Source organism: Falco rusticolus, chromosome 5, assembly GCF_015220075.1.
Source record: "Falco rusticolus isolate bFalRus1 chromosome 5, bFalRus1.pri, whole genome shotgun sequence".
NCBI classification, from domain to species: domain Eukaryota; kingdom Metazoa; phylum Chordata; class Aves; order Falconiformes; family Falconidae; genus Falco; species Falco rusticolus.
In genome coordinates, this window is record NC_051191.1 from 88370587 (window position 1) to 88383252 (window position 12666).

General features: G+C 47.0%; 1 protein-coding gene across 3 annotated transcripts in view; it reads right to left on the reverse strand.

Moving 5' to 3' along the window:
- Positions 1-814: 814 nt before the first annotated feature.
- B4GALT4 (beta-1,4-galactosyltransferase 4) overlaps positions 815-12666 on the reverse strand; it is a 34576-nt gene continuing 22724 nt past the window's right edge. For all 3 annotated transcript variants that reach the window (XM_037388018.1, XM_037388016.1, XM_037388017.1), the window contains 4 exons: positions 10235-10422; positions 4502-4624; positions 1840-1944; positions 815-1417 (listed from right to left, as the gene is read on the reverse strand). In XM_037388018.1, coding sequence (XP_037243915.1) covers positions 1276-1417; positions 1840-1944; positions 4502-4624; positions 10235-10422 — 558 coding nt within the window. In that variant the 3' untranslated portion in view covers positions 815-1275. The remainder of the gene's footprint in view (positions 1418-1839; positions 1945-4501; positions 4625-10234; positions 10423-12666) is intronic.

Sequence of the window (12666 nt, forward strand, 5' to 3'; positions counted from 1 at the left end):
TATTTCAGCTTTTGCTCAAACATTAATTATCTTTCAAGGATCTGTCTTCACTTCTCAGAAGTATTTTATGTTGAAATACTAGAGGAAAACTGAAGTCAAACCTGTCAGCAGTGGAGCTCTGCCCCTGGCAGGGCTGCACTTGTACTTCCCTGACTGGGACTGATGCTGACTGCCCCAGGCCGTGCCCTTGCTGGAGTCTGTCTTCACCGTCAGTCAGCAGCGCTGACCAGCTCCAGTTACTTTGCAGGCACGACATGGGCTGTTGTCACTTGGAGATGTTAAAATTCCGTGTACACATCTATCCCACCAAGACCCGAGAACTCATTTAAAGCTTCAGCCTTCCCTGCAGTTGGAATAACATGCCTGCTAGCCAAGAGTCACTCTTCAAGATTATAGTAAGCCAAAGTTGCTTTTTAATATGTAATTCTTAATATGTTATACCCAAGAGAAACTCTCCCAAGCCTGTTTTGCATCTACCCACAAGGGCCTTGTAGCCAACAAGCAGATGTAAGGACAGTTAGGTATAATGGGGTATGGAGATGCTTTACTCAAGATTTCTGCTTAGTGGGGCAGTTAGCTATCCCCAGGCCGGTACCAGCCTTCTAGAACAAGAATTGCAGACAGCAGCAGCCTGGGCACGTACACAGACACGCTCTAACAGCATGGCCCAAACCACTGAAGGAGGGGGACAGGAATTTCTCTCCATCTGACACAGCCAGCCCCTGCAGAACTGAGCCTCTCCTTTTGCCCTAAGACACTTCAGCAGTCCCACAGCAGCGGGAGCTGGGCTCGTGAAGGAAGGGCAAGAGAAGCCTTTTGAGTTCAATGGAATGCATTTATTGAGAGATTTGTAACATCTCACCCATTACCATTATTGCCCTTCCCTTACACATAAGCAGTTTTTTTCTCAGGCTGGAAAAAACCCTAGCTTTTCTCAGGCAGCGTGTAGTTGGTGAAGAGTCCTTGTGCTTTTAATAAGCAAATTTTTTTGCGGGACTTAACTAAGTCCCTTCCACTGGCCCAGCCCAAACAAGGACACTTTTGCAAAAGTCCCAGCAGCAAGTGCCCAGAGCAGGAGGACCTGTCCCTCGGGGCAGTCCCCACCTCCAGTCCTCACAAAAGGAAACTCAACCAACCAAGTAGATGCTGTGAAGAAAAACTTTCTTCTGTGCTACTGCAGTACTCTTTCAAGGAGCGCACTGGGAGGCACCGGCTGTAACAGCAGCCACAAACACAATCCGTTGCTGTTTCCTGTAACCTGTGTGGTGCTCGCCCTTACGAGACCTTGGGCTGCGTGCTGAAATCCACCGTGATGTTGACATACAAAGGGTTATGTTCCACCGAGAGCAGTTTATAGGAACAAGAGTTCAGCCCATCTGTTTTCCACGTTCTAGACACCTGACGTAGAAGCTTCATTCTGAGGAAAAAGGGGAGAAAAAAAAAATAAAAATCTTCAGTGACATGCATAAGAGAGGAGTTTTGAGCTCTTTCCTACTACTAGTAAACTTGGCAGCAGAGCTACCGCTGTTCTGTATCTACTGGGCGTGTAGAGTTATGCCTTCCCTGTCCTCAGCGTGGACAATCAGATGGGGGATGGAAAGAAAGTCCTTTGGTTTTATCTCTGAAATCATATCCACGTTACTACAACTTAGGTGGTTTCCAAGGAACACCCTGTCGGATGTACAGAACAGCTGCCAGCTGGGGACAGGGGTGTCACAGGGGTGTCCCCCAGAGCCTTGGGTACCACAAACGCCTAGAGCAAGGAACTGGGTGCCCAGGTGCCCAGCTCCGAGCCACAAACCGAGGACCATTCAAGGTGGAACGCTGTTCTTGACTCACCTCTCTCCATTCTCCTCGTTACCGTGGTCTCGTTTGTGGAATATCATCGTGTACCTGGCCACATCAGCAGACGGCCTCACCACTTTCATCTTCTGCATCTCAACCCTGGAAGAAGCAATAGTGCCCTGAACAAGATGTCACCTATAAACAAGTGCTTAAGGAGGAAAACAAAACCCCACAACATCTGGAGACCTGATCTCCTCTAGATGCCACGGAAGCAAGCACAGGGAACTGTAGGAAACTCATCTGCATCTCTTCCACAAGCCATTTTGCCACAGCAATGCGGCGCAGAGTTGCATTTCTGCAGAACAGGTCCAGTCGGGTGACGGGTGCCCCCTTCTTTTGAAGAGAAGCAGGTAGCTACTGCAGCAGAGGCAGGCAGAGCTTTAAGCACACGTTATCACAGAGCACACTTAAACCAGCGTTGTCTGGTCTCGTCAGCACTGCCCCGCGTTACCTAGGAGGGCTGTATTTTGCCACGTGTATATTTCCACGCATGTATATTTCCACGTGTGTATTTCCACAAGCTCATCTCAGCTCCTGAATAAAGCCCCTACACTTGATTGTTCTCCACTTAAAAAATAGTTTGGTTTTTTTTTTTAGTAGTTGGCAGACAGCTGCAAAATTTTTGTTATTAAGAAGGAAAAATTCCTTTCCCAGAACAGTGCCAAGCACTAAGCCCCATGCGTGGATGTAAGTGCCTGACGTCAGGCACCTGATTGGAGCTTTCGGCCTTAAACACAGGTGCCTACATTTAAACCGCTTAACCACTCTGCTGACATTTGCTCTGTCGGCAGAAAGGGTTAACTTCGTGACAGTGGAATGAAGGGAATAGCCCAGGTCTTTGCTAGTCACAGCAGCAGCTGAAAGAGCAATAGGAAACCCAAGAGCTGAGGAAAACCCGAGCCCCTCACAGCTTCCCAATGACTGACCGTCGCAGTCGGTTACCACATAACAACAAGTGACCTGAAAAATCTTCATGGCACGCGCCACGCAAGCACAGAGGCAAAACAGTGGGACCCAGGAGCACCCTGGCCCGGGCTCCTGCCACCGCAGGGGACGCTGCCATCCGCCGGCTCCGCTGAGGAAGCCTGCACGGCTCTGGGTGACAACCCACCGCCCAGCCAGCTTCCCACGGGGCCTGCAGCGGCAGGCAGCCAGCCCAGTCCAAGGTCCCACCCAGGGGAAGGGCATGCGCCAAGCCCAGGGGCAGGGTGACTCTGGGTCATACGATTTGGTTTCCACACCAAGATCTCAACAGCTGCCAGGTTCAGAGGTGCCACGCACAAGCGAGCGGCCCTTTCCGATTCCAACCGCTTGCAAACGTTGCGGAGACCCTCAGTCAATCCTGCTGATGTGCTGCACGGCTGGTTCTCCGCTGCCCGCAGGAACATTTGAAGGAACACTGCTGTCACCTTTGTTTGCTCATTAACTGTGACAGTTCTGGGGACTGAGATGGTACCAAGCCTTACCCCACCACTACCACAGAGGAGCTGGTGTCACTAGCCAGGGGTAGGGAGGGGAAAAAAAGAAAAGAAAAAGTTGTGATTAAGAAGGGACAGAAATCCACGTCTCCAGTAGACCTTTTAGATTTCTTGAGATACAGCTGACTGATCTGCTGAACTGACACAGAGAAAAAAAAATTTCATTTGGAAGTTCTTAACTTCAGCATGCTCGGTTTCACCAGTGGCATTGTTTAACATCACCGGGGATACAAACTGTACGTCCCCAAAATGTTTGTTTGCATATTTAAGCAACTGAAAAGAATAAACACTTCAGAATGACAGAGCGCACCCAAGTTACAAACTGACAGGCTCCGCCAGCAGAGCTTGCAGGGTTGTGGTTTTATGGGGGAGGTGTGTGGGGGGGTGCACGCGCTCCCCCCCCTTCCCTCACTAACAGTGATGCAAGATTAGAGGTTTCCTTCTAGGCAAAGGGCAAAAGATCAACATAAAAGTTTTGTTAACTTTTTTGTCCCACTAAACCTCTCCAGCTAACAAGTTTCCCTTATTTGACAGGCACATCTGCAAAACTAGATTGAACACAAGCAAAGGGCGTACGGATACGTATGCAGGCTTTCTAGAATTCAAGTTATTCACCACCTTAACTATAATCACCACCACCCACATACCAACGACGACCTGCTTGGAGTAAATCGTGGCAGTCAATGAATGCAAAAAACCCCAATCCCACCAAAACCAAAACACTCCCACACTTTTGCAAAGTACCGGAACTCCACACATTTGTGTCTCTGGCAAGCGACACTCCAGACTTCAACCTTATTTCCATTACAACCCATTTCCACATGAGAGTACAAATACTGTGTGGCTGAGAAAAACAAAACAAACCAACCCACCCCCCCCAAAAAAAACCCCAAAACCCAAACAAACCCCTGACAAAAGGCACACACAACCAACAACGCTGCGGGAGGAGGCCCAGATCTCAGGCGCACCTGAACTTTTGCAACGAGGAAACTGTTCACAAAACTGCACCGTGCAGCCCAACTCCCCACTGCAAAACTGGTTTGCACTGAGGCTCCTGTAGTGTTCCACCTCTGGGGGCTAGGTAGGAAGTCACACTGATATTTATTTTTTTTTAAACCAATTCCTCCACCTCTGACATCCATTTCCCTCTAGCATTTTTTTTTTTATATATATTTTACCTGATTCGAAGGTCATCATCTTCTCCACCCCAACCCCAGTAGTTGTTAGAGAATCCATTCACCTTAGAAAACTGATCTCTTGTTAGAGCAGTTACACCTCCAAAATATCCCTGGTATCGTAACCTAGAAGTACACAAGAGAGAATGAAGAATTAAAAGTCAGATTCTAACAACAATGAAAATACCACCTTGAAACTCTGGATCTAGACCTGTCTTTCACAGAGCTAAGGATGCACAAATCCATGAGGTGGCTCTTGTTCTCTTCCTCTTTTCACCAAAAGATGGTAATTTGTTTCAGGCCAGAAAAAGTTAACTCTCCAACTTCGTTTCTCTCTCTCTTTACATAACTCCCCTTGCCAGCCAAAAAGGCACTGCACCTCAAGGCCTCCAATGAGCCGAAAAGGAACAAAGCTACACACTCACGTAGCAGCAGCTTGGCAATCACAATAGCGAGCCACCGACTATGTTAGAGCTGAATCTGAAAAACCTGGAGTGAAATCAGGTCACAGCAGCAGGGCACATGCTATGGAATATCGCAGGACCGTTCCAAGGAAGGTACAGTGCAAGTTGCTAAGTAACCTAATGTGATAAAGCTCGGCTCTAAAGGAGATTAATTTCTACCTTCCTTGTCCTGGAAGCTGCACCTACTTAAAAAAAGGTATTTAGATACCATGCTTATTTATCTTCTTACACCATTTTGCTAATTGCTTTTTCATGATACACTCCTCCTTGGCCCTTAAGGCAAGCATTACAACACAGCCTCTGTGACACTGCAACGCTTCAGAGGTGATGTGCACATGGTTTCATATTGAGTTTTTCTTTCTCATTTAAAGTGAATCTAAACAGATGAGCAAGTGGCCAGGGCTAGGAAGTATCTATTACGGCAATTTACATGGCAGACAAGCAAAGGCACAAAGCATATTACCATTTCTAGTTTACCACAAACCCAATTTAAACACACCCAAAACACACCAACAAACCACCCAAAAAACACCGTACACAGCCTACCCCAGAGTATTTTTCCTGGCTGATTTCTGCTTCTGGTTTTCATTTCATACTGTCCCTGGATTTCATAGTGCCACTGGAGAACTGCACAGGCTGAAGGGCCCCTGGAGATCACGCAGCCCGACCCCTCTGCTCAGAGCAGGGTCCGCTAGAGCAAGTTGCTGAGGACCGTGACCATTCCGACTCTGAGCATGTCCAAGGACAGAGACTCCACCACCTCTCTGGGCAGCCTGTTCCAGTATTTGACCACCCTCACAGTAAAAAGCTTACGTTTAAATGGAATCTCCTCTATTTCAGTACGTGCCCACTGCCTCTCGCCTTTCGTTGAGAAGGGTCTGGCTCCACCGCCTTTACTCCCTTCCATCAGGCGTCGCACTGACAAGATCCCCCTCTGCCGCCTCTGCCCCAGGCTGACCAGTCCCAGCACTCCCAGCCTCTCCTCACGCCAGACACCGCGTTCCCTTACATCACCTCCACGGCTCTTTGCCGGCCTCGCTCCAGTACGCCCGTGCTGTTACCGTGCTGGGCAACCCAGAACCAGACCCAGCACTCCAGGTACTGCCTCAGTGGTGCTGAGTAGAAGGGAACAACCGCCTCCCTCAGCCTGCTGACAACACCCTCCCGACGCAGCCCAAGGTGCTACTGGCCTTTCACGAGGGCACGTTGCTGGCCCAGATCCTGCTCCGTAAAGCTGCCCGCCAGACGGCTGGCCTCCAGCACCTGCCGGTGCACAGGGCTACTCCTCTCCAGGCGCAGGACGCTGCACTTCCCTTTGCTGAACTTGATTCCTTCTGGCCACATTCTCCAGACTGATGAAGTCCCTGGAACACCAACCACCCCTCCAAGATTTCTATCTTCTGAAAACCTGCCGAGGGTGCCATCTGCCCGAGCATCCAGGTTACCAACGAAGACACTAACTAGTACCAGCCCCAGTACCAAACTCGGGAGTCAACCACTAATGACTGGCCTCCAGATGGACTTTGCTCTGCTGATCAAAACCCTTTGAGCCCAGCAGTTTGGTAGTTCTCAGTCCATCTCGTTGTCCACTTACTAGTCTGTACTTCATCGCTTTGTCAACGGGGATGTTATGGGAGACAGTGTCAAAAGCCTTTCTAAGTCAAGACAAACACTATCCGCTATCCCTCCCCTGTCCACCCAGCTAGTCAAAGGCGGCTATCAAGTTTGTCAGGCGTGACTTGTGAGCAGATTTGTTTCCTCACCTTCCCAGGGATTAAAAGGTGAGGTTGACCAGCCTACAGTTCCTGAAAGCCTCCTCCTTGCCTCTCCTGAAGGTAGAAGCAACATTTGCTTTCTTCCAGTCCTCAGGAGCCTCCCCCAACCATCATGGCCTTTCAAAGATAACAGAATGGCCTCACTCTGACAGCAACCAGTTGCCTTAGTACCCATGGATACACCCCACCAGGTCACACAGTTTTATGGTGTATGCCCAGTTTGTTTAAGTATTCCTTAATCTGATCCCACTCCAGCAAGGGTAAGTCCAGGCTCTTCCACCGGCATCAGATGCCTGGGATTCACGAAGGCAAATCTTGCCAGTAAGGATCAAGGCAGGGAAGGCATTGAGTATCTTGGCCTTTTCTTGTCTTTTGTCACCAAATCCCCTGCCACACAGCAGGTACACATTTTTCCTAGTCTTCCCAGCAGCTGATGTACCTGTAGAAGCCCTTCACATTGCCCTTCATGCTTTCAAGAATTTCAGGGGGGGGTCTGGTTTTCATAACTCCATCCCTGCATGCTTACACAGCATCTCGTGTGTCCTCACAAGTCACCTGACTGCTTCCACCTCTTCCATGCTGCCTTTTTCTGTTAGAGTTCTCAGGCATGTGCAGGCCTCCATCCAACTTCGCCTGACTTCCTGCACATGGGAATGGACCATTGTTGAGCATGAAGGAGGCAACTGCTGAAGATCTACCAGCTCTCCTGAACCCCTCTTCTCACCAGGATTGTCTCCCAAGTGATTCAGCCAAGCAGATCCCTGAATAGGAAGTCCAGGGTTATGATCCTGCTATTTGCCTCATTCTTTTCTGTTTTCTAACCTTCACGTCCCTGACCAGTTCTTCCTTGTCTGTAAGTATAAAATTCAGCAGAACACCTCCCTTCACCAGCTCCGGCCACCTGTGTCAGGAAGTTATCATCAATTCACTTCAGGGCACAAGTAATCCAGGAGACTTCTGATGTGTTGCCCTTCCAGCAGATACCAGGACGATTAAAGTCTTCCACGAGGACCACAGCCTGCATACATGAGGCTTCTTCCAGTTTTCTGTAAAAGGCTTCAACTACCATCTGCTGGGACTGTGAGATACTTCCCCAAAGATGGCGTTATTTATATAAACATACAGAAAAGGATTGTTCTAGGCAGATGCAGTCTCTCATGCTCTACCTGCATTTTATTTCTTTTCTACCTCAGGAATTTTTAACTCTCCCTTGCACTGTCCCGTTTATCTCCTCTCCTAGAGGAGACCAACCATAAGGTAGGGCAGGCACTATCAAGTTTTAATTATGCATTACTGCCTTGAGATTTCTGCGAGGAGGGCTCTAGAGAAATGCAGTGAACAGGTGGAACGGACAGCCAGGAGGTCCCACAAACAGCAACAGCAGGGAAGAGCCTTCCCCAGCTGTGCTTTCAGGCTGCACTGCCAGTCCCCGACAGTACCACATACTGCCACCCACACATCCACGTACACACCCCACTGCTTGCTTATGCACCCCATAATTCTCCTGCACCACTGGAGAGGCAGACAGCAAAGGAGCCAGAGCTGTAACTAAGACAATGCTGCCCACTGAGCCCTCCTCGGGCAGAGCGGAACTGGCAGGACCCAGGCACGTCTCACTCCTAGATGCCATCGCCTGCAAAAATCCACCCTGCAACAGGGTTCAACCACCTCATCCCTGAGAACAAGACAGTATCGGCTCCTTTGAGATTTTTAAAATCGGACTGAAGAAACTATACAGTACAAATGGTCTTTAGGCAAGGATGTTGTGCTGGTGTCACGGAAACAGCTAAGATAAAAAGTTTTCCCACCCTTAACTTCAAAGTTTTAATATATAAACTTTTTTTTTTTTTTCCTAATCTGAAACTGAGTTGCACTTTACGTGACTAAACCTAAAGGTACTTGCTCTCTAAAGAAGCACGGCTGCTAAGAACACCACACACTGTATCGCCACAGAAGACATCCCCTGGAAGAAAAACAGACAAACAAAAAAACCCAGGAAACCCACAAAACCCCCACATTACTGCCCAGGATATTTTGGTTTAATGCAGAACACATATGACTTCAGCATTCTCAACCTCATCTGAGCAACGTGTCTCATGATGCCCACCTCAGCGCAAGCAGAACACCGAGGTCACTCAACTGGGATTTCAACCTATGGTCTCAGCTCAGCTTAGGTATCGTTCTTGAGCTCAGGATCTGAATTCCTTCAGATGTGCCCAGGAATTCCCTTGGAAGTGGAACAGTACTGTCTCCACTTCTTGGATGTGTGAACAGAGGTACTGACACAGAAGATAAAGCGTGACTCAAATTCAAACGACCACTGCCCTAGCGAATACCCTGCGTCTAGAATTCACAACTGAAACACTTTGGCCATACTCTTCTAAACAAAAGCTTAAAGCTGACCTGTAACTAACAGCTAATTTCCACAAGCAGAAAAAGCCTGAGGAAATTAATAGTAAGAAGATCCCTTAGCGTAAGCAAAAAATCCATCTGCATGCTTAACTAAGCAAAACACCTGCGGTAACTCGGGCACAGGCGGTTAAGTAAAGCACCTCAAGCTTTGTGCCATGTTGCTAGCCTGGTTTCTACATGGCTGTCAATTAACAAAAGCTATTCAAGGCACAGCGTTCCAGAAGCCTGTCACAAGCCAAGTTCACATGTGTTTGTTCCAGTTTTCCCTAAATGACTGGAAAGTGAATATTATTCCATGTAAGAATTTGCACATCCCATCCCTTTCTTGTATTTGGGAAAGAAAACCCAGAAGCAAAGCAGAGCTTTACTTCAAAGTACTCTGAGATCAGCTTTTGAAAAGCCCACTTCTAATTAATATTTAGAGTGACATGACATAAGAGGTGAATCTTCAAAGAAACAAGTTCAATGAAGAGATTCTAGTCATTGAAATTACCAAGCTCAGGAGCCTTTTTTCTCAGGTAGACTGAACCTGACTTTTCACTTTTAATTATTTATATCACACTGGCACTAAGGGGACCCTTTTAAAAATCATAACGATCCTGTGTTAGACACAGCCCAGCCAAATAATTAAAGGACAACCCCATCCCTTGGCAAATTTTCAGACTTGAGCTCTCAATACCAGATGTTACCTCTTCAGCAGCAAAAGGTAAGTGGCAAGTTTCATTATAGTAAGATCGCACCCTCAGATCACAGCCCTGGGAAACTGCAAATGCATTTCTAGCTTTGACAGAAGGTCTCTGCACAACCTCTGGCACATTGCTTTCCTCTCAGAACACCCTTTGCCTCACCCCAGAAACCAGAAGGATGACCATGATCATTTGTACAGGTGACCACAAGGCTGACTTCAGAGAGGTCTGTACAGTTCTCTTTTGACAGAACACACTCCGCAAAGGTGAAATGTTACCACCAGAAACCTGGTGTGAGGAGGAATGCAGATACCAGCACACAGCACCATCATAAGAGGAACATTATCAGTAACACGGCATTTCCCAGTTGGTATTCTTTCCATATTCCTGGTTTCCTACCTGTATCCAGTATTGTTCCTGCCAACTACAAGGTGCTTTGGTTGTCTGTCACACATGTAAATGTTAAAGTCATTTTCTGGCACCAGATCCACATCATGGAAAATGAAACAGTCCCAGTTTGCTTCTTTTAGGGCCTCTAGGTATCCTACATTCAGCAGTTTAGCTCGATTAAATTTGGTGCTGCCAGCCTGTGGAAGAGAATGGAAAAAACCTCTGAAGAAGGTGTCAAGCCTTTTGAACCAGAACCGCTCGCAGGCATTTGTTCTGATCGCATAGTTTGCCACCGCATTTGTGCGTCATAGAAGTATGTAACAGTAACTACACTAAGTAGTAACTACGCTAAAAGCTGCCCCATAACACTGGACACAGTATCAGACTGGCCAGTGATGCAAAGTATTTCTTTGGTCTCTCCCTTTCCTGAACAAATGCAGCCAGGGCCAGGAGTATGCATGCTGTCCTGGAGTTCCCATCAGGCTACATAGCAAAAGAGGTATCAGTAAACAGTTTAGAAACTGGCACTCCATACACCTGTGTCAGTAAGGCTTATAGAAGTTTTTTTAAAAGCCAAAATCAAAAAAACCAAGCACCCTTACTGCCATACTAATTAGTTTACGGGTGTCAGAGCACCTGCCACAGATGATTTATGCTTACCCACTCAGTTAGAGGCCAGCACTGCTGGAAGAGCTTACTGCGTTCCCCGAGGTCACACAGTAGGTGGCAGAGCGGGAAACAAAAAGCAGGTCTCCATTTTTAACTCCTATCTATAACCTAATTATTACGCTGCAGAGGGACTTTCCCCAGCGTAGGGCTTCGCTTGACTTTTGCCAGTCTTCATTGTTTGCTTTTGCTGGAAGTTATTGCATCTTTGCTTTTGAAAAATACCTTTTTTTCCTTGAGGTATACGTAATATATACACACACCTGGCAGTTTTGCAAGCTACCAAGTCACCATCCACTCTGGGGCAACAGGTCTGCGTATCTTGCTGTTTATTTTTTACTGGTCTGTACAGACACACCAGCCTGTAGAAGGCTTCCTGCTCCTGAGGACAAGGTGGCAGGTTGCCTCAAGTTCCCACCTGGGAGTCAAAGGACCAAGTCCTGCGCTCCCAGAAACTGACAGGACAGTCACATTCCAGAGCAAGGAACCTGATGTACTTGAAAGAATAAAAAAGCGATTTTCAAGAGAAAGGGGTCATTTGCTAGAAGGCCCCTGGACCGAAAGAGGCTTCATGGAAGATGAGAAAGAAGCTGGCCTCCCCAGACTGAGAGCAAGCTATCCACAGGGAAAAGCAGTTGTACACAAAACATGTTTTACTGTTCTAAAAAGTAACACTTTGCACTGAAAAAGCCATTTGTTCACCATCACTAAGAGCCATCTGCTCCTGCACAAAGATGATTTATGGCTCCATACCTGCAGTTAGGGAAATACAGCCCAGTGCCCACTCTGAGAAATCAGTTGCTTCCATTCTGAGTCAGGGAAGGAATTTTCAAAGAAAAATTTAAGTGCAATTCACCCAAAATCTATGACATCAAATTTCTGAGTGGGTTCTTCTTTGTTTGGCTAGTGGTTTTGGTTTTAAGTGTCCTGTATATCCATCAGATAATCTTCTCCTGATGATGAAAACACACATTACTGACTGAACAGAACGATTCAGATGACCGGTAAAGCACATGCAGCAAACTTCACTTGTATTGGGTACCAAACACAGCCTAGTTCAGCAACAGCATCCACAATTTGCTGCAATTCTGTCTCCCCATTGTCAGCCACTACAGCCCACTTCTGGCACAAAGGTAGCCAAGCAACAGCTACAATTGCCTGGGGCATTTTAAATGCCAAACCCCATGCTGAACAAACAGCAAAGTTTACTCTCATCTTTTATTGAGGACAGAATTATCCTTGTTTCTATGGTAGAAGGACACTGACCGCAAAACAAACTTACATTGGGAAAGAAATTATTTACCCTTTCGGAATTTCAATCACATTTTTCAGCACTATACTCTTCTCTGCACGAATGTGCACACAATTGTGTGCAGAGAAACATGATTTTCAAGATGTTACAAGCAGCCCATAAAGAAGAGAACAGGAGTATGGCCTTCAAGGCTCACAGAGAAAAAAACCACACCACAGAAGGCCCATTTCTTAATCTTCCTCCAAAAGTAAGTCTGTGTATTTTAATATTAAAGTCCTGGTTTTACCTATTTCTTCCCTCAAAAGATACTTAAAACAACTAATGACATCACAAACAGAAAGTGAAAATGGATTTTCCATAAGAGTTTTTGTTAGACCCACTTTCTAGTCTTTGGATATGCTTATATACACGGAAAGGCTAAGCAGAAGCTTCCCATCCTCCAAGTAAAAACTCTGATAGAACAAGTCCAGACTCGACACTTCTGCCTGATGTGAGCAGTACTTTCATACTTCTGTATTACTTT